At 42.6% G+C, this 22,815-nt stretch overlaps 2 protein-coding genes and 1 pseudogene across 2 annotated transcripts; 2 read left to right on the top strand and 1 right to left on the bottom strand.

Moving 5' to 3' along the window:
• The first annotated feature begins 1,238 nt into the window (after positions 1-1,238).
• On the top strand, positions 1,239-1,613 carry LOC139943488 (uncharacterized). Its single transcript, XM_071940295.1, has one exon. The coding sequence runs from the start codon at positions 1,239-1,241 to the stop codon at positions 1,611-1,613; it is 375 nt and encodes a 124-aa protein (XP_071796396.1).
• A 10,907-nt stretch (positions 1,614-12,520) lies between these two features.
• LOC139943487 (bifunctional 3'-5' exonuclease/ATP-dependent helicase WRN-like) lies at positions 12,521-22,663 on the top strand (annotated as a pseudogene).
• LOC139942865 (uncharacterized) lies at positions 13,386-22,112 on the bottom strand. The gene is made up of 2 exons (XM_071939665.1): positions 21,931-22,112; positions 13,386-15,465 (listed from the first exon to the last, which is right to left on the bottom strand). The coding sequence occupies exon 2, from the start codon at positions 15,442-15,444 to the stop codon at positions 14,476-14,478; it is 969 nt and encodes a 322-aa protein (XP_071795766.1). The 5' UTR covers positions 15,445-15,465; positions 21,931-22,112; the 3' UTR covers positions 13,386-14,475.
• Positions 22,664-22,815: the final 152 nt, after the last annotated feature.

Raw genomic sequence — 22,815 nt, 5'->3', positions numbered from 1 at the left:
GGAATGCAAGGCCCAATAATAAACGGTAGGATGACCGAAAGTGTATGCATAGATGCTGCTGTCTGTTTTATACGGTGATCACTATGCAAATGGCCTTTGTCAATAGGGACAACTTTTGTAGACTGTTCTAGGTAAGTGTAAGGTGTTAGTTTTCCATTGAGCCACTTTTGTGTGAAATACTTCTGGACAACAATGAATTCATACAGCATACTCTTCATCTCATATGGAATCAGTCCTTCTAAGAATACATGCATTGGGTCATGTACCAAGGAAGAGCACACATGAAAATTAGGAATATCAAGCAAACAACTAGCACTATTAATGCCCCACATTGTACTCCAGTAATTAAAGGCAGCAGGAGTAAGATTAAGCATCAAGTTGCATCGTTCCCTGTGCACATCTTCATCTCTTATTGGGAGTTCATCCTGGTGTAGCTCCCTTTTCATGTCTTCATGTGAGGTGTCACAGGTTCTGCATGCTTTAAAGGCAAACCCTACACCCTCTTTGAATCCACCTAACCATTGAGCTGCGGGTGTATCACAGTGGCAAAGTGCCAGAAATCCTTCCACTAATTGTTGTCTGCCATTTATCTGCAATTGTACACCAGCATTTCCAAGTCGACTGACAGCTGCCACAAAATCCCTCGACAACTTCTTACAACCAAATTGACGAAATCTTATATCCTGTGTTTTAGCAACAGCAAGGAGTTGGATGCTGGATAGACGGGAACGATACTCGGGAGGAAGATTTCCCAAGGTCCAGTAAAACATTGACAACTTATGTTTTTTAACATGAACACCTATAAGATTGACAATTTCAATATCATCACAGTTGACGATGAATGTCAGTGCATTTGGGTTATTTTAGCATTGTTTCGTATAGCCTCACCGCCACAGAGATCATACATCATGTCTGTGGTACTTTCATGTGAATTCTCTACACACCTTTGAACCTCCAGTAAATTCAGAAATTGTGCCAAGTTTGGTAGTAAGGGAATAAAGTATCTAACTCTTTTAACACGTTTGATAACTCCTTTGATGTGAACTGTTTTGTGACCCAAAGTCACACCCACTGGTTTGATAAGACCAAAATTTTCTTCATACATTTTTAATCTGTTGTGAGGGGTTTGGTAACTAGAGAAGACAATGATAACTGTTCCGTGTAAGACACCAATGGGATTGATACCTTCATTCAAATTCCTACCATCTACAGCAAGCAACTAATTTTGTGCTGCAGAAATGACATCTTTAATAAGAACTGAACTGAAGCAACACGATCTCAACCGCTTACAAAAACTCCAAAACAAGGCAGCCCGACTGATCCATAAGAAGCCAAAGTATTCCCATGCCACACCTCTGCTCACGGATCTCCATTGGCTTCCGGTCGACCAGCGGATCAATTTTAAGACGGCACTGAACATGTTCAAAACGTTGTCCAATACCTTCCCATCTTACATTTCAGACACACTTGATCTCAGCAAACCCAAACGTGAAGGTCTTCGTTCTCAATGCAATCTGGTGGTACCTCGATCCTCAAGGAAGTTTGGAGACCGTGCTTTCTCCATCGCTGGTCCCCGCAACTGGAACTCACTCCCAACAAACATTCTTCTGTAGAACAGTTTAAAGGACTTTTTAAAACGCATCTGTTTAATCGTTCCATCTAATGTGTTTTTGATTCTAGTCATTCTCTCTTTTGGGTTTTGGTTGCATTATCCCTAGCGCTTTGCATCCTTTGGAAAAGGCGCTTTATAAATTCGGTTATTATTATTATTATTAAGGGAAGTTTTCGCAAGCACAGATGACAAAGCGACATCACTGAGGCCATGCTGAGCCTGCAGAGACATTGAAAAGCCACCCATCCTTCTTTCAAGTGTGTTGTTCTCATTTTCATTAATATCCAAAACCTCTGGGCCAAATTCATCATCTGAACTGTCTGACTGGTCATCTACCCCAACTATATGTCTGTTGTTATGCTTCCGCCAAACATGGGTTCTAAATGCTGGCCAACTTTTTGTTGAGTAGTTGCAAAGACCTATTGTACAAGTAGCTATAAAATGAGGATCATTCTTATGTAGATGCACTGTATGTTTTTCAAATGCTTTGTACGCATTTGATCTGTAGTAACACATACTGCATTGACACATGGTCTTCTCAGAGAGTCATACCTCTTGCAAAGTAAGTTAGACCTTGAAATGAAAGACAGTCACAATCAAATTTAATATTAGAGTTAAAGTGAAATGCCTCTTTCATGATTAATAAAATAAATTAACTTTGATGTTTTTGTTTTGTTTTGATTTTCTGAGTTTTACTTTTCAAGACATTGGGTCCAAGAACTCACAGCACCGTTATACGTATAGTACAAAATGACAAATCGAAATGATTCACCATGATTGATACTTTAGTAGTGCTAAATACCAGATTTTTATTATTTTTTTTTTTTTTGGGGGGGGGGGGTGAGGAAATGAATTTGTAGTACTAACACTAAGAGCAAGTGCCCCACATTGTGGAATTGTTTTTGTATGCAGCACACGTCGGCTACTTTTTTCTGCAGCACACGTCGGCTATGGAGTCAACAGTTAAGGGATAAGCTGTTCTTCCTATCCCTTAACTGTGGACTCTATAGCCGACGTGTAAACGGCTACTGAGTCAACAGTTAAGCAACACAACAGTTACGCTGTTCTTCCTGTCCCCATGATCCCTCAACTGTTGACTCTATATAGCCGACGTGTAAACGGCTATGGAGTCAACAGTTAAGCAACAGTTAAGTTGTTCTTCCTTTCCCTTAACTGTTGACTCTATAGGCCTAGCCCGTGCACACGTTAGCTATGGAGTCAACAGTTAAGGGATAGGAAGAACAGCCTATCCCTTAACTGTTGACTCCATGACGGAGCCTTATAGCTTCTAGAAGTACGCTAGGCCTACTCTTCAGTTAAATAATACTTTTTTTAGCTTCCCTTCAGCTCCGGTTACTTCTTGGGTTCGTACGTACGACTCAAAGAGCCGCACCACAGCCAAACGACGACGGGACTGTCGTCAGAAATGTATGTAAAATACTAGCCGTATTAAACACACACACACACACATGACGCGACGAATGATGATCATCGAACGATAAAACATTTTTACCGCCCAAGCACACAATGACGCTGGCTCCGTGCCAACGATCGAATGCAAATGCAGTCATCGCGAAATCTTATTGGTCAAAAAAAGTTTGTTTACTCGGCTGTTACTCATACGTCACAGTAACATGAACTTATCGCATGTAAAATTACGCAACACTGTGTTTATTTGGCGTTTAAAATTAATATCAAAGAGTAACTTATAGCCTCAATACCGTTACTTAAATTAAACTACAGCTTTAACACTTGATGACTTAAATCCAGAAGAATTTCTTCAAAACTTAGATCAAATAATATCAAATGTCTGATGAACTTACAGCAGGCATTTATTTTATTGTTGCCCCTTTTTGAAAAAGAGGTAATTATAAACACCATCGGTACATTGCTAACTAAACAGACCCGTTTCCACTCGATGTTTCTGTTCTTCACAGAGTGTTATTTTTTTAAACACGTCACGTGTTCAATTTGTTTACATTTACGCAACACTGTTTATTTGGCGTTTAAAAATTAACATCTTAAAGTAATTAATAGCCTCAATACCGTTACTTAAATTAAACTACATCTTTAACACGTCGATGACCTAATTCCAGAGTTTCTTGAAAATTTTGATTAAATAGTAAAAAAGTGCCTGATACACACAAAGAGGCACATTGCCAACTAAACAGACCCGTTTAAATTATTTTCACTTGATGTGTTTAATTTTTTCACACGATGTTTACGTTCTACACAGATTGTTATTTTTATAAACACGGCACGCGTTCAATTCTTTTTTACAGTGTATAGAGGTAACTGTAGATGGTATACATTTCTGTCTCAAGGTCAATTGAGCCATGGAGGAAGGAGACAGGTTGTGGCCATGAACCCTAGTGCTCCCGGTTCAATGTGCTGAAGTTTAGATCTGAAAGTGAAGACCTGAAGAACCAGGTTGTGAAGAACTAATTGACATCTGTGTGAGTCTTATCCGTCTTCGCATTCCTCTTGGGTATGACACCCATGGGTCTCAGTCTTTGTTTCCGTTCAAGAGTAAAGATTTTAACTTATTGCATAATTATTAAAAGCTCTTTCTCTGATAAGGGACAGTTGTTATCAGTGTTGTAGGTCTCGAGACCGTTATTTTTGCGGTCTTGGATCTCGGTTTCGGCCTGCAAAAGTCTTGGTCTCGGAAGGGGATGCCTCGGCTGTCAATGCCATGGTCTCGACCCTCGAGACCCTACAACAAGTAACCTTATTTTATGCACAGAATTAAGTTGAGGTTGGCTTGGCCTAGCACAATTGTCCGACAAGCATCGCAAACAACTCATCAACTCATCAGACTTCGAAATGCCATCGAAATTGGTTTTTCAACCCTCGGCATAAATACAGACATTATGTTCGCTCACCCCCATGCAAACATGCAATGTCACATACATTCATGCAGTACAAGAAGGAGGTTTTGATAAAAATTCCACACTTGGTTAAATTCCCCATTGGCCCAAGTGGAGAATTTTGTCAGTAAGCTCAGAATTCTGCAGTATGCAGAGTCATTAAAGTGGGCCCAGGTTGGTGTATAATAGTGGATTTTCAGCCCTAACTGAAGTCACAGGATTTATCTGAACTAGATTTTTGGGTCAAATAAATCACATGATCTTTGCAGTTAGTTCTACTTGTAGTGGTCTAAAAAGTGTATTATAACCAATTTCAAATCTGATTGTTCACATTTACCCATTTCAGTTTTTGAATAGTGAAATTTGCCTATTTTCTTTAAAAGTTAAAGGTTAGGTTGGTCCTTACTGACAGCATTGAATGTATTTTAAATAGTCACGAGGTGTGGCAGGGTTATACCATCAATTTCAAGTACCGGTAGGGGTGTTTTGGACTGTTGTAAGTGCTCAACATTAACCGCATACTATATTGTTGAGATGAGACAGTGGTCTTGTTGAAAATAAACAAATCAGCTTGTGGGAAAACAATTTATTCTTTGCAGTGTTACCAGAAATGTTTCCACTTTTGGCTTGAGTTTTAATGATGTGAAAACATCACTTACGGTAATGTTATTAAGATTTATTGAAAATTAAATATTTGTTTATCAAAATAGTTTGGCTGTAATGATAAGTTGCAAAAAGGCACTGGAGTGTTGCCGTAACTGCATTTTAACTTGCTAACTTTATGGTCAATCTTTTTTATCGTGGATTTTGTTTTCCATGAATTTTGTTTATTGGTCATATTTTCTCTTGAAGAAAAGACTTCTGAACAAATTCCTGGAAAAATACCATTTTTACCAACAACAAAATAAGGCGAGATGCCGTTAGCAAGTTAGCAAGTCACGTGCCGGTCAGCTGCAAGTTGAAGAAATCACAGAAACATACTGTGTGTGTGGGGGGGGGGGGGGGGGGGCAGCATTGATCCCCACTGCGCTTTGTTCAGGTTAAAGCCCAGTGATGGCAACACTTCATCTCACGGTTTTCATACTTGAAAAAGTAAAAACAAAAAAAAACTATTTCAAATGAATGGCATAACCCACCTGTGTGCTGACCCAGCCACATGTTGATTATTTTATATATACATTTTAAAGGAAAATTTCACTTGGGTAAAGGGTGAAACCACCCTGAAATAGTTATTTGTGCTAGTCTATGGCAACAAGTTGTTTTTTAGGAAAATGTTCAAAGCAAAGGTCAAACAATGTAAGTATGAAGGAATACTGTTTTTGACCGTGGCCACCCTATGTTTAGTATTTACAGTCCCTTACTCTAAAGGTCTCAAAACTCGTCTTATGATTTACTTCAAAATTGTTCTCATTAATTTAAAAAAGATTATGAGTAACTAATAGTACCAACAGGGATCCGAAAATTATTGTTTAATTTTTTTAATGTTGTTTATTAATTTTTTTGTTTCTATTATAAAAAAAATAAAAATGTTTTATTATTTTTTTTTGATTTATTTGATTTAGGATTGAAAAAAAAAAAATTACTAGAGCGGGATTTGAACCAAGGACCTCCGGTTTAACGTGCCGGCGCTCTACCAACTGAGCTATCTAGCCCTATGTTGATGGTCTCCCAATTTTTTCAGTGTAGCCAGGGATCACACCCGGGTAACGATACAACCTGGGAAGCGGCAGACAGGGGATCACCTTAAGGGGATGAGACTTTTTATATCAGATATCAAATAATAAACCACAAGGGAAACTGACTGGGTACATTTTTAAATGATTTAGGATTGAACAAAGAAAAATTGACTAGAGCGGGATTTGAACCAACGACCTCCGGTTTAACGTGCTGGCGCTCTACCAACTGAGCTATCTAGCCCTATGTTGATGGTCTCCCAAATTTGGCAATATCTTTGTTCGGGGTCCCAATTTTTTTGTGTATTTATTTATTTAATTTTTTATTTATTTTATTTTGTATTATTATTATTATTATTATTATTTTTTTTATTTTTTGGTTTTTATTTTTTTTTGTTTTTGGGGGGAGGTGGCGATCATGGTATCTAACCAGGATAAACCAAACTTATTAGACATATTAGATAGGCTTCATTTTGGTAGCCCAACTGGATCTGCCCCTGAAGGCTACTACCATGAATTTTGTAGCAATTTTGAAACTTTCTGGAGCCTCCGTTTTTCGTTGCGCAACAACATACACGAGGAAAATTATTTTGTTGCCAAGTGCGGACTATGCATATTGTAAATTGCTTTCATATTTCAAACATTTAACTTTCAGGACGTACAAGATGACGAAGTCGATGACACCTTGAAAACTGAAGATAGACAGCCACCTAAATTCATGATCATCAAAAGTGACGGCAAGATCAGGGGAGTTTTCATCATTGGAGATGGTGTCCACATTTCATGTAGTAAAACAGTGGCAATTGCTGTAATCACGCTGCTGGGTGTGTATTATGTTTTTGATTTGGAGTACCCAAAAATATATTCACAACTGCTTGGTACACTCCAGACTCATTGTATTGGTGGGGTGCAATTTGAAGGGAAAAAATGTTCAAAGTATAGGGTCTTCAGCTACACACTGCGCCAAAAACTGGCAGTAGCATCATCATCAAGTTTCCATCAGTGGAAAATCTAATCTTTTAAATGTTTCAATTTGGCAAAAATTTAAAGTATTTCGCATTGGATTCCTGTCTACTTGCGCATTTTCTGAACAAACAAGTTTAAAGTTTCACAAGTTAGCTTCAGTATTTTGATTCTGATGTTTACAGAACATTGAATTATACCTTTAATTTCCGAAAAGCTTAAGTAAAGTTGCATGGCCCAAATTTCGATTTAGTGTAGTACTGTTGTTTTATTTCATGGTTTCTGGCCTTCAATACTGACACTGAAAATATTGTTCGCTACTGTGGTTGATACTCTCTCCAAATTCGCTCACCCGAAAAATTCAAATTTGTCTCCTTTTCTACCGAAACACGGACCATGCAACTTTAATACCTGAAATATTGTAAAGTGAAATGTAAAACGTTTTGGGGCACAAAATCTTTGCAATGTACCTTTCAAATTAAAGTTTTTTTTTTAGGCCTGGACGATATGACGATAATATCGTCACGATACGATATTGAAAACAATATCGCCAATATCGATGTTGGTTTTGAATTTATCGAAATATCGTCTCAAAACGATATTCTTTTTCATAGACGATATCTTTCAAAATATCGAGTATTTTCCTACGGATTTCTTACAATCTCACAGGTAAATAAGATTTGTTAGGGCTGATGCCGTCTTTTACGACTTCGAATGAAAGTTGTGGTTGAACGCATACCTTGTAAACATCATCATATCTGGACATGGTGGTCTCTCTTTGCAGCGCTGAAGCATGACCAACGTTCTTGAACCGTTTATGTGCTGTGTGAATACCCGGAGCAGTATCTATCACCTCGATCCCACTGTTATTATGGGACTTTATTATTGGGGGATGCATGAACTGAGTGCTGCCGTGGCCAAGCGTGGGTGCAAAGCTGTAGGGGAAATTCCCTTGGCCAGAAACACCACGTAGCAGTATCCATCACCTCGATCCCACGGATATTCTTACAAGTTATTATTAGGGGATGAATGAACCGAGTGTTTCCGTGCCCACAAGTGGGTGCAAAGCTGTAGGGGAAACTCCCTTGACCAGAAATCACCACGTTGTCGTCAGGAAATGTCGGACGCACTGAAAATACGGGTCCAACTACTTGCCGTCAACTCAATGTCAACTCGCTAGGTGCCGTAAACTCACCATCAAAACCTCCAGTAGTATATTTAAAATCCACAAAAGAGTCATAGAAATGTAAAGTATTAACCAAAAGAGAATTTTTACTAGTTTTGGTTACATTTCGGTAATAAAATGAGGGTTTTTTTTATCGTGAAAAAAAATTATCTTGAGGCGGCAAAAGCCTTCGGCCGCCATCTTGCTTCTTCACAGAGCTTGTATTGTACATCATGGACAACAGAGGGCGCTTTCCTGCATTTGGAACTGTTTTGGCCATACAGCTATATAAAATAGCATCGGTCGTGTTGACGGTGAGTTGACCAACACTAGCGAATCGACTGTGAATATCCATGCACAGCTATAGTGATGATTGTGAACGCATTGGAATAAAAATAGCGGCACCAGGTTTTTCCTCCATGGGTTTTTAGAGATCGCAACACTCCAATCGATTGAGGTACAAATATGATTTAATTGCTTAAGAGCCAGTGATGTAAAACAAAAAAATATTACGTTTTCTGTTTCATGGAATATGGATGTACTGTTAATTCAGTAATTTTCATAAAGGCGGTTTGAAAAAAATTTATCTAATTTACGCAGTCCATTTTTTATTGTTTTTTTTTTTTTTTTTTTTTTTTTTTTTTCTTTTATACACAACAGTCATGTTTTGTTTGTCTTGTCTTCGTCCTTGCGGTAAAACTGTTTTTAGCGTGCGATTGAGCCATTGTTGTCCCCTTCTGAAGGGTACTTTCAATTTTCAAAAATCTTCATATATATCGTCATATCGGCGATATTTATGTGACGATTTATCGCCAGTCAAAATTTTCGATATCGTCCAGGGCTACAATGTAGCTTGATGCTTCTAGGCTGAAAGTTCCTGGAAGACTAGTTTTTCCAGTGTTGGTGGCAGGGATTCCTGAAGGTAAAGCTTCTTTGGCGAATTTGGCAGTTGAAGATTTCTTGCTAGTTGGAACGCCTTCAAGCTCCAGTTGTTGTTTGGTGCTACTTGCTATTGAACTTTCCTTCTAAGATGGTGCTCTTTGAGGCTTCATGGCTCCTTGAAGTTGGCTTGTTTCTTGAAGCTTGGTTGCACCTTGAAGATCCATAGGTCCTGCCATTGGCCTTCCAGACGCAGTTGCTCCTTGAAGCTTTGAATATGGTTGAAGCTCAAATACTTCTGTTCTACAGCTTGTGATTGCAGGTTCCTTGCTTGATGAAGATCCTTGAAGTTCCACTGCTCTGTTGTTTGATGCAGGAGAAACACATGAACTCAAAATTATTTGGGTTTTGGACCTGTTCGGGACTCCTCATTGAGGCTTCTTGGTGGGCTTTACAATGACAACCTTGTTTGCATTTGCTTGAGGATGGCACCCTAAAACATTATAATAAACAAATACAAATATATATAATTATAATGGCCCGTAGAACAGTGTGTTAAACCCTCTTTGCTGGAAGTTACCTTTCAATCCTTTTCCGTTCGTTCAAGTATACATCCAAATCTAGATTTCAATATTATTTCGCATTACATGAACTGAGCGCCTTGCAGCTGCCAAGTTTTGCTCTCCTAGTTATCTGTTCATTTGTTCTACTTGTCTCACATTTGGAACAAATCTTTTCCAATTAACTTGGATAACATCATTGACTCCACTGGACAAATTCTGGCATGATTTGTGCTTCCATTTTCATGCATTTAGTGAATATTAATTTTCGCCTCCTTCAACACTTGGGATATTGGCTGTAAATCCTGCTCAGTCAGCCAAACTTGCAAGTGACAGGAAAGCAACCCAACAATGACACTGGTCAGGACAATGACTACCATTCGACTATTGTTCATTGTGAGTCTTCTTGTATTATGTGGAACTGATGGAGTGAACAATGGATCCCTTTGTACCGAAGACAAGCCATTGCAGCTTACCCATTGTGCAAGGGTTAAACACATTGGAAGGAGAATCCAATACTACTGCAATGCTTCACCAACTTTTCGAATTCAGCTTATGCAATAATAATAATAATAAGACTTGTAATGCGCACATATCCACCCTGCTGGGTGTTCAAGGCGCAGTAAAACCAAAAACAAAACAAAAACAAAACACAACACAAAGAAAAACAGACACAACAAAATTAGTCATTGAAAACCTGTGACATAAGATAAGTTTTGAGAAGAGACTTGAATTTTGCAGTACAAACACAAGATCGAAGATTAAGTGGTAGAGAGTTCCAGATGCGTGGCGCAGCTGAAGAAAAAGACCTGTCACCCCATGAGTGTCGAGACTTGGGTTCAATGAGGAGAAGCATAGAACTTGATCGAAGATTCCTTGATGGAGTGTAAACGTGAAGCAGTTCAGAAATATAGTGGGGAGCTTTGCCATTAAGAGCTTTGTGGACAATGAGCATCAGCTTGAAGATGATTCGTTGAGAGACAGGCAGCCAGTGTAGTTGTTTCAGAATGGGGGTGATAGAACAGGATTTTCTAGACAGTGTCACAATGCGGGCAGCAGTATTTTGGAGCCGTTGAAGTCGGGAAATCTGGTTGTTAGGAAGACTGTAGAGAAGAGCATTGCCGTTGTCAAGACGAGAAGTAACAAATGCGTGAATGACCTTTTCAGTGGCACTTTTGTCCAAGTACTTGCGAATCTTACTTATATTCCTGATGTGATATGATGATAAACGAACAATGTTGTTGATGTGTGGCTGAAGTGTCATCGATGAATCAAAAATAACCCCTAAATTCCGAGCTTTCAGCGAGGGAGCTATCCGAGCATCACCGATGGAGATGTATGGCACTGAAACCTTAGTTAACTGTTGACGTGACCCAAATAGAAGGAACTCTGTCTTATCATCATTTAACTTCAGGAAGTTTTGTTGTGTCCAACGTAGTTCAAAACAACAGGGTGGAGGTATCCAACCCAACCCAGGTCCATCTTTGCAGAACTCTACATCAGACAATCATGAACAAATCATCACTAATTCACACAATGCTCATGTGCAACCTGATGGCAGAATAAGACATGATAATAAAACCTTGCTTAGTCTCAACAATGTTCACCGCCGGGTAGATAATACAGTCTGGACTACAATCAAAAATCTTCAACTGAACAAAAGATCACCTACACGGAGAGGTTCAAAAGGTCGGAAATGTCGTCATAATTTATCTGGTCAAGATCCTAGTAGTAACAGAGCACCACTGACGAAGTTTGCCTTATGGAATGTAAGATCAATAAATTGCAAGATCCCAATGATTTGTGTGATTTTATAATTGAACATCACATTGATATATTTGCTGTCACCGAAACTTGGTTGTCCGGAGATGGACGGGATGATCGTCCACTCGCTGATTTAGCATCCACCCTCCCCAACTGTCAGTTCTACCACACTCCTCGCAAACATCGTACTGGGGGTGGTGTTGGTGCATGTATCCACGTTGGTTCTCAAGTTCATCAGCTCCCCACCAGACACTTCTTCTCATTTGAACATATTGACCTACAACTTACAGCTCATCAACATTCCACGCTTCGTCTGTTTGTTATATATCGACCACCAAGATCACTCAGCAAGTCAGCTGACGAACCAAGAAAACTTCTTTCAAGAATTTCCTGGAACAGATATCCTTTATTCCGAATCCGGTTATGGTTGTGGGCGACTTCAACTTTCAGGTTTATAATGTAGCTGACCGTAATAGTTCAATAATTTGGCTTAAAAAATAAGTGAACAGATGGATTTCAAAAATTTAGGTTACATATCGAACATAACAATTATGGTGAGAGTGTATTTATTTCCTTAATAGCAAGACTTTTTTATGTTTCAATTAAGGTATCCGCTGCCAAGCTGTTTAGCAAATACAGCTAGGTCAATCACATATCTTGAGGGCAGTTTTCATTGATTTATCATTTAATACAACAAAATGTTTTAAAAAACAAATGGTTTCACAAATTAAATATGACATGTGTATGTCTAGGACCATAAAGAACTACATACTGTATACAATATACATACAGCTCTTGACGAATCAGACCTTGTCCTCTCTAAAAAACATTCAGAGATTCAGTTATGTCATTTCTTTAACTCAGAATTGTTTGCATGATAAGGCTTAAAAAGTATGAGCAGAGTTTTTTTTTAAGTAAATGACTGATTTTCTATTGCACTCCTTTATTTTCCACCAATTTTTTTAAGGGGACAAGATTTCAGAGATACCTACAGTCATGTAAGGTGAATTGTGGAGTATGGTCAGTGGAGTGCCTTCTTTAGTCATGACAGCAACAATGCCATCGTCACTGCTGGAGGAAGTTTTACTTTATTTCCAGTCAGGGAACGTGAAAATCGTTGCCCAAAATCCTGATAGGTAAGAATGAGGTTCCATTGTAGAGTTCCATTGTAGTAGTGTGAACCTGTGCATGTACTGGGTAATTACTTGTCATGCTTGTGGTTGGCAAACTAATTATGTATACTATTTTTTCTTCCAGGGACGAAATTATTCAAAGTTAAAACCTGGATTATTGTACAAGTGATAAAAATTGCTGTGTCCATGTGTAAAACTGAAACAATTATTCATCTTAACATGTTTTACTGCATGATGTGATAACCATGACAGATAGTAGTCTGGTTTAATTTCAATTGTTTTGTAAAACATGTTATTTCAGACGTAACATATTTCTCCAGTGTGTGAAGAGGGAAACCAGAAACATTGAACAAGCCAAGGAGATTAACTCTACACTTCCAGACCCACAATGGCTGAAGGATTACGTTGAAGGGTTAAGGACCAATGGCTCAAAGGCTAAGAAAGGCATCATATACTGCAGGTAAAAATGATAGCAGAAGAAAGTGTTTAGTAGTGAATATTTACAGCTTCAATTCTATTCATGTCATACAATTGTTCAGTGAAGTTTTAACTCATTTATTTGTTTCTAAAACAGGTACATTAACACAGTGTCTCAACTTTGGCCTCATGTGATGCATGCTTTGGGTGCAAAAGCATGGGTAGTTCCTGGCTCAAAGCAAGCAAATAACAAAATTGCTGATATGTATCACTCCTCCCTAGACTTAAACAGTGTGGCGCCTCACCCTCCGACGTAGAGGGCGGTGCGCGGACGGCAACGACGAGAACGTCTCCGAGCGGCTGGAGACGAGTCCGTTGGGATGGATGTATACCGTCCCGAGAAAAGGTACATGCAGGGGTTGAAGGTGGCTTCTCAATTACAGGAGACCGACAGCAGAGGGCGCCCTTTCAGCACAAATGACCTGCAGACAGCAGTACCAGCAACAACAAGAAGGGGCACAGCGCTCTATAGCTCAGCAGTTAGCAGACCAGCACCACGCCAGCAATGACTCAATAAACCCACAAGCTCTGATTGGACAATGTAATATCGTTATTGGACCATAGAGGATATCACCACGAATGGCAATAATCCCCTCAGAGGACTCCTGAAGGAACCCTTTTCGCCGCACTACCCAGTATGCCCCTCAAGTGAGGAACCTATTCGCCGCACAACCCAGTATGGCCCCTCAACTACACTACAAGGTCCCCTCAATTTAGCTCATATACAAGAACCGTTACAGCCGACTATAGTCAGCCGATTCCCTTGCACGCAGCAGCCCCTCAGTCCACTTACCTAGTAGACGGGACACAGTGCAGTCAGAGTGTGGCAAGAACAATCAGTATTACTTGATTATCAGTCCAGCCCCTCATCACTCTGCACGTCGCTGCTTTTATAGCATTCGGCCACGTGCACACGTGATCGCGCTAACCAATAGCACGCGCTATGCGGGGTCACTGCTGTTGGGATGGTTCCATTCCTCGTGCAGGGGCGTTCTACCTCTGTTGCGCCACAAAGCCTCCTGACAGGCCTGGAATGTCCCCATCCAGATAAGCCGATATATATTTTATTAAAAGCAACAGAGTACACAAAAATAATACAAACCTTTTTTTCTTTAATACAGGTACGAAAATAATACTTACTCTTTAAACGCTTATAGAAAAGTTAAACAGCCTCCTCTTTTATCAAAACTTTACTTTAAAGAACTTTTATCAAAACTATACTTTAAAGAACCTTTATCAAAACTATAAATTTCAGGAAGAATTTCTTTGGCAATTAAATATTCACACACTGATTAGTAAACTGATTAGACCTGATTCGTTTTTAAGAAAGATAAACTGGCAAGGAGTTACGCGAACGCGAAGACGGTGGGGAACATCCTTCAAAGGTTCCTAGGTGGCGACTGCGGCTTGCGTGGTCCCACGTTGTTCTGCTGTTGCACCTTTATGGTTTCCAGAGCTCTCATGCAGTCTACCAGCACGTCCTGATAGTATGTACGCTGCCTGGTCTCTTCATGAATCATCACTCCTCTTACATACGTACGAGTCTTGATGTGTTCCACGATGGTGGCCACCTCTGGGCACTGGGGGCGAAGACGCCGGATACGGATGGGCTGTTGGTCGGGGTCAGGGCTACTCTTCCCTGATGGGCCGGTTGGCGGGGTGTTCTTCGGGGCGATGGGGCGCCCTGCCGTTACTGGGGCTCTCACTGGAGAAAGGCGGGGCTTCGAAGTCACTGATGCCTTTGGGGACACAGGGCGTGGCCGTGACGCTTCCGGGGCCTTGACGGACGAAGAAGAAGGTCGTGGCTCCTCTTCCATGGCTTCTACTTGGACCTCCATCTGCTCTTCATCTTCCTTAACTACTATATCCAGGCCAGGCAGTGATGAAACGATGCTGAGGGCATCGTCATCCCATTCCTCCTCATCTGAAGGAGATGGGTGGAGGGGCGACACGGCTAGTGGCATCTTCCAGCGCAGCTGTTGGAGAAAGGGCTTCTTAACCAGCTCGGCCTCCTGACTCACTTCACCAGTCGGTGGATCTTCGTTGCTATTGACAACTCTCCGCACCTCGTGGGGCTTGGCGATGTCTTGTCCGGGCTCCTCCCTTACCAGGGGTTTTGCTTTAATCTCCGTGACCTCGTACACCTTCTCTGGGTGGTCCGTCTTATAATGGCGCCTCAGATTATCTTTTCTTTTATCCGCGTACTCGCAGATCCGGCAATGGAGGAAAACTGGGGGCCCGTGGGTATACTTCCGGTGACGGTTTAACCCCTTCTGTTGGGTGAATGCCTTGTCGCACTTCAAACACTTGTAGGGCTTTGGCTTCCAAACTGCCCTCTGGATTTCCATGATTTACGAATATTCTCAAATCTGAAACGACAATAATAACAACACCATCTCGTTGTTATAACCTTTATAAGGTAAATGATCAGCCAACTGGCTCAACAAAACTGATTATTTGCATATTCATAATTCAGCCAACTGGCTTAAAACCCAATGCCAATTTGCATATTTATAACTCGGCCAACTGGCTTAACAAACTTAATGTCAACTACCTCCCAGCTTAACGGTACCGCAGGGGCAGTTTGTGCGCCCTCTTTGGGTATCTAGAGTTAGGTTTGCTTGGGGTCAAAGGGGTCACTGGCCTGCTGTTGCCTGCGCCTAGTGTGCTACTATCATCTTCCTCCAAAGACGCCCCGACACCTTCCAAAGGTGCATCTTCATTATCCGCTACAGTTTGCGGGACCTCAGGATTACTTATCTGCTCTACTGGTACTTCTTCGGACGTGACTTCAAGCACCTCAATCTCCTCAACGGGATTTGCCATGGGGATATTCCATGCGTCAAGAGGGTCACCTTGATAGGGTTTCAGTCTATCCACGTGCACTACACGCGGCTTTGCACCTCTCGCCCTCTGAATTCGGTATACTACATCCGACAATTTCCTCAGCACAAGATAAGGTCCTTCCCACTTAAGCCTGAGTTTGTTGCACACCCCCTTACGTTTCAATGGGTTAAACAGCCAAACGAACTCGCTTTCCTTAATCAAAGGGTCCGTAGCCCTCCTGTCATAGTTCTTCTTCTGGCGCCTCAAATTCGCCCCTAGGCGACCCTGCGCCCTATCATGAGCCTTTTGGATCCGGCTCCGTAACTCTTCTGCATAATCAGTCTTTACATCATCTTCTTCGATACCCGGATGTTGTACTGTTAAGTCCACGGGGAGTGTCACCTCCCGACCCAGCATCATCATATTGGGGGATTCCCCGATGCTCTCCTGTGCCCTACATCTATATGCACTTGTCGCAAATGGGAGATACCTGTCCCAATCACGCTGATTCTTGTGGGGGTCAATCATCATTGACACTATATTAATGAGAGTTTTATTAAATCTCTCTATAAGACCGTCCGACTTAGGATTGTAAGCCGTTGTTCTTGTCTTGCTAATACCCAGTACATGACACATTTCCTGAAAAACCTCTGATTCGAAGTTGGACCCTTGGTCTGAATGGAGCTCGCTTGGTACCCCGTACCGACATACAAATTCACCAACAAACTTGGCGGCAACTGTCTCGGCCCTTGCATCCGGCAGTGCATATGCCTCCATCCACCGTGTGGAGTAGTCTCCTACCACCAAAATCCACTGGTTCCCATCCTCTGATCTTGGAAGGGGACCAACTAAATCCATTGCTACTCTATCCATTGTACCTCTTATATTGTACTGCTGTAATGGTGCAACCCGCCTCTTCGGAGGGGATTTTCTCTTTGCACATTGGTTACACTGGCGAAGACATGCTCTTACATCAGCAGCCATTCCCGACCAATAGTATCTCTGCCTTACACAAGACAGGGTCTTCTTCAATCCAAGATGTCCTCCAAGCTTGCCACCATGCAACTCACTAATGAACTCACGTCTATACCTTTCAGGCACTACTAGTCTCCATCGGATGGAACGCCCATCATCCGTTTCCCATCGTTGGTGCAACACCCCATCTCTTATTTCCAATTGGTCCCAATACGACCAATACGTCTTACAGGCAGGGGCCATATGAACAATGTCTTTCCATAGAGGGCGCTCTTTACCTTGCCTCTTGGCATTTATCAACCAGCTCATGGTCCCATCTGCTACCTGAGCGTCCTGAAGATCCTTGTTCCCTAGCAACGGCTCCAAAGCAGCCACCCTTGCTTCCATTTTATTGTTCATGTTGTCAATGCGGGGACATTCTCCCTCCTTGCTTTCACAAATACTTTCACTGGTACCACAATGCGTGCACTGTCTGCACGGCCGCCTTGACATACTGTCGGCATTCGTATGCTTAACACCGGGACGATGCTGTATGGTAAAATTATACTCAGAGACTATTTCTAACCAGCGGGCGAGTTGACCTTCCGGGTCCTTTGAGGTCATCAGCCACCTTAGTGACGAGTGATCTGTCCGTACAGTTACCCTTTGACCGTAAAGGTACTGCCGGAAGTACTTCAGATAGACAACAACTGCAAGCAACTCTCGTCGAGTAACACAATAGTTCTTCTCAGCTTTACTAAGTTTTCGACTTGCGAAAGCAACTACCTTCTCCGTCCCCTCATGGACCTGAGACAACACTGCTCCTATACCATCCCCACTTGCATCTGTATCTAATATGTATGCACTCCCAGGCGATGGGTATGTCAAGACGGGGGCTTGCTGTAACTCTTCCTTTAATTTAGAGAATGCATCCTGGCATGCATCATTCCACAGAAATTCCTTTGACTTTGACGTCAGAGCATGTAACGGACTCGCTATATTCGCGAATCCCCGAATGAATCTTCGGTAATACGAAGCGAGACCTAAGAAACTTCTGACTTCTCGTACATTCGTTGGGGTGGGCCAATCAGCAACAGCTTTGGTTTTGGCGGGGTCTGTCGCAACGCCCTCACTCGATACTATATGGCCAAGGTAAGTCACAGACTTCTGGAAAAGCACACATTTGCTTGGTTTCAGTTTGAGCCCAGCGCCTCTCATCCGTCCAAACACCTGGCGCAGGCGCACTAATTCTTCTTCAACTGTTTTCCCAAACACAATGACGTCATCCAGATATACCAACAGAATATCCCATTGTAAACCTGCCAATACTTTCTCCATGAGGCGCTCAAACGTAGCGGGCGCATTAGCAAGCCCAAAAGGCATGACTTTCCAACGGTATAACCCATTACGCACCACAAATGTTGACTTCTGTTGAGCATCTTCATCTAAAGCCACTTGCCAATATCCGGACGTAAGGTCAAGGGTCGAGAACCACTTAGATCCTTCAAGTGCATCCAACGTCTCATCAATCCTCGGGACAGGGTATGCGTCTTTAATTGTAACCGCATTTAGCCCCCTATAATCAATGCACAGCCGTTTCGATCCATCCTTTTTCCTCACGAGTACTACGTTAGCGGCCCATGGGCTATCAGAATCCTCAATCAGGCCCCTCTCTTTCAAATCTCCCACCTGTCGATTAATTTCTTCAAGATTACACATGGGATGTCTCCGGGGCCTCTGTTTGACTGGCCTAGCGTTGCCCGTAGCAATGCCATGCTTCACCTGATTGGTATGGCCTATATCATCACTACCCTTGGAAAACACATCTTGAAATTCAATGAGGCATTCCTTCAATCTTATATGGTCTGAGGGCCCCAGATTCTCCTTACTTCTCTCATATAGTCCTACCAAATGGCTTGGCAACCCCTCACTGGATTGTCTTCCCTCACCTTCGTATGGTTCAGCTTCCACCTTAATAGGTGTAACTGTGGCGGCGGTTGTTCCTGCTCGAATCACACGTTCCTCCTTGTTGGCATTAAGTACCCGAACGGGCACTACCTCAGTCGGTACGTTAACCAGTGTTCTAGCCAATACCAAACCTCGCTCGCCTAACTGTCCTCCGCCCTCAATCGGCTCAACAAGGACAGGTCCGTCCAATTCTTCACATTGTCCTACCATGGTTCCCGCCACAACTGCCTCGTGACCCGCTGGTATTACTGTTGTTTCTGCTACTACTACTCGCCCAACAAAATGGTTACCAGCACTTCCAGTGCATTTAATTCTCTCCCCATTCACGCATAATTCTAATCTGCCGAAATCAAGATTACCGCCGGTTTGCAACAACCAATCCATCCCCAGCATTGCAGGGGTTCCAATATCGGCAAAAACAGCTTTAATTGGGTGTACTGTCTTCCCAATTCGTAATTCCAACCAAGCTGAACCATACACTTTCAATAGACTCCCGTCAACCTGTCTGACCTTTGACTCACATTCCTGCAGATGAGGTCGTTGTTCATTCGGTATTTTATGATACACCGCCATACTCAAGAACGTATCGGTTGCACCAGTATCAACAAGCAAACGAAATTTAATTGATCGAATTGAACCTTCCACAAACAACCCATACGACGGCCCAATTACGGGCGCCGCCGAACCACAAACCGGAACACTGTTTACATCTGTTGAGGGCCCTGCTCTTCTCTCAGTCTTCCCGGGGACCCACCGGTCGACTGATCCTCGTTTCCCGACACATGAGGGCGCTTTCTTCTTGGTAACTGGCATTCCCTTGCAAAATGCCCTTGAACCCCACAATTGTGACACTTCATAGACGCCTTATACCTCTTCACCGGCGGTAAACCATCAAATTGTCCGGGTACCGGTTGTGCCCGTTGCTGTGGCACTAGTGCACCTAATATCCTATCCAACTGTTGAGCCATATTGCTCACACACTCGGATTGTTGGCTTAACGTTCTTTCAACTGACCGGAATCTAGTCTCTACCTCATCGTTATCGTTCGCCCCTCGAGCAAACTTATAAGATGGTCTTTCCCCAACTCGTTGGGCTTCAACCTTATGAAAATTGTCTGTTTCTAAGGCGGCTTGTAATGCCTCTGATAAATCTCTGGGCCTTGCCCGAAATATCCCCTCACGAACAAACTGGTCGGATACAGCATCAACAAAATGATTTTTCTCCAGCCGGTCCCTTGCCTCTTCAGGTATTTCAGGGTATGCTTTCACGGCTAACTCATGTATCCCTTGACAAAGTTCTTGTAGTGTTTCTTTCGGCTTCTGCCGACGATGACGTAATTCTACCAGAAAATTCTCTGCCTGATGACCAGGCCCGAATCTCCGCTTTAACAACATAACCATCTCATCATATGTCCTCTTGTGCCCCTCGTGTGAGCCCAAGATGCGGACTGCATCTCCTTGTAGACTGGCAGCCAAAAATGCAGCAGACTGCTGTTTATCCCATTGGTTCACCATACGACAACTCTCAAAATGCCCGTAATATTCGTTCCACGGGACTTTACCATTATACCTATCAGGCATAATACAAGGACGTCGAGGACCCTCTGATTTCTCAATAAACCTTGCCTCCCTTTTCAACGGCCAAGGCCCAGCCTTGTCTGCCTCAGAGTCATCAGCCATCACCCTTTCAGCCATAGCCACAGGCGGGCGCGTAGCAAAACTCATTAACTCACTACGGAACCTTTTTGGATCGGGCGTGCTCACCGCATCCACAAATGGGTTTCGATTGGGACTTGGAACGACGGGCGGACCAGACAACTTATCCCTCGCTAACGCCGACCAATCATAAATACCAGACTCACCACCCCCCTCAATGGGATGGGATTTCGACGAGGGTTTATCACCAGATTCTGAATCTTCCAAAGAACAGTACCCAGACGCCTCCTTCCTAATCTCAGCCAGCCCCTGGCATGGCAGTCTAAACTCAACATCCGGATCTATCCTGACGTGTTTATGAACAGTACTTGGGGCCTCACTAATTGGGCTTACCCCAGACGGCTTTACTTCTTCCAACGCAGCCTCCAGTTTCTTGATTTGTTCCAGATGCAGACAATTTTCCCACTGTAACAACTGAAACTCCAATCGGGACCTATGTAGGTCCTCCCCAGATGGGACTCCAGACATTTTGCCCAATTGCTAAACGGGTGTATCCTCGTAATCGTTCCGTTCTACAGATACTGGCCTTGATAACCAACGAATACCCCTTCTCTGTCTCCTTGTCTCACGGCAAATACACCAACTGAACCAAATCAATTCAACCGCAAGGGCTATCAACAACCCAAGTAAAACACAAAGAATCCAACTAGCCCACATCAATACAACAACTGTCTTAACTATTTGTAAGGTCTGAAACTAAGGTAGACGATCAGTGCAGCAAAGAATGACAAAAGCACAAAAAACCAAACCTTCATTCCATAACACACCATAACATGTACACAATTCAAAATCCCACTTCTGACACCAATTTGTGGCGCCTCACCCTCCGACGTAGAGGGCGGTGCGCGGACGGCAACGACGAGAACGTCTCCGAGCGGCTGGAGACGAGTCCGTTGGGATGGATGTATACCGTCCCGAGAAAAGGTACATGCAGGGGTTGAAGGTGGCTTCTCAATTACAGGAGACCGACAGCAGAGGGCGCCCTTTCAGCACAAATGACCTGCAGACAGCAGTACCAGCAACAACAAGAAGGGGCACAGCGCTCTATAGCTCAGCAGTTAGCAGACCAGCACCACGCCAGCAATGACTCAATAAACCCACAAGCTCTGATTGGACAATGTAATATCGTTATTGGACCATAGAGGATATCACCACGAATGGCAATAATCCCCTCAGAGGACTCCTGAAGGAACCCTTTTCGCCGCACTACCCAGTATGCCCCTCAAGTGAGGAACCTATTCGCCGCACAACCCAGTATGGCCCCTCAACTACACTACAAGGTCCCCTCAATTTAGCTCATATACAAGAACCGTTACAGCCGACTATAGTCAGCCGATTCCCTTGCACGCAGCAGCCCCTCAGTCCACTTACCTAGTAGACGGGACACAGTGCAGTCAGAGTGTGGCAAGAACAATCAGTATTACTTGATTATCAGTCCAGCCCCTCATCACTCTGCACGTCGCTGCTTTTATAGCATTCGGCCACGTGCACACGTGATCGCGCTAACCAATAGCACGCGCTATGCGGGGTCACTGCTGTTGGGATGGTTCCATTCCTCGTGCAGGGGCGTTCTACCTCTGTTGCGCCACAACAGTCAGGAAAGAGTAGTGGATTCTTTCACAAAGACAGATGGTGTACTTCGCTGTGTTCAATGTTGCAACAATTACCTTCGGAATGGGGATTAATGTACCCACCATCAGGTATGTATGTCACTGGGGCCTCCCAAAGAATATAGTCGATTACTGGCAAGAAATTGGCCGCTGTGGAAGAGATGGAAACCATGGAGAGGCCATCTTGTATTCGGCACCAACACGAGGTCACATAAATACAGAGAGATTGTTAAAGGCTTTGAGGATGGAAGACAAACATGTATGAGACGCCCTATTCTCTCTCAACTGTGGCTAAAAGAAATGGGAGAACAGGTGACTGATGAGGCACTACAATGCGACAAAATATGTGCTGTTAAATGTAACGTTCACAGTGTGTATGTTGTTCAGTTTGCCGTAATGCATGCAACTGTTACACTCTTAAAACACTGGTTAATATTCCACTTGTTAAAAGTGAATTGGTTAAAAATCGCCTTATATTGGTTAGATATGATTAATTTGGTAAAATACTTTTAAATAACTGATTGGTTAAAGTAAGATATGCTTTCGGTCTGGGTAAAATCAAGGTTGGGCGATATACAAGTTATAATCAACCATGGTTGGTTAAAACGTACACTATCTTAAACAACTCATTTTATACAACCCGTCC

Source organism: Asterias amurensis, chromosome 10 (assembly GCF_032118995.1).
Source record: "Asterias amurensis chromosome 10, ASM3211899v1".
Lineage (NCBI taxonomy): Eukaryota > Metazoa > Echinodermata > Asteroidea > Forcipulatida > Asteriidae > Asterias > Asterias amurensis.
This window is presented reverse-complemented; position numbering and strand designations above follow the sequence as displayed.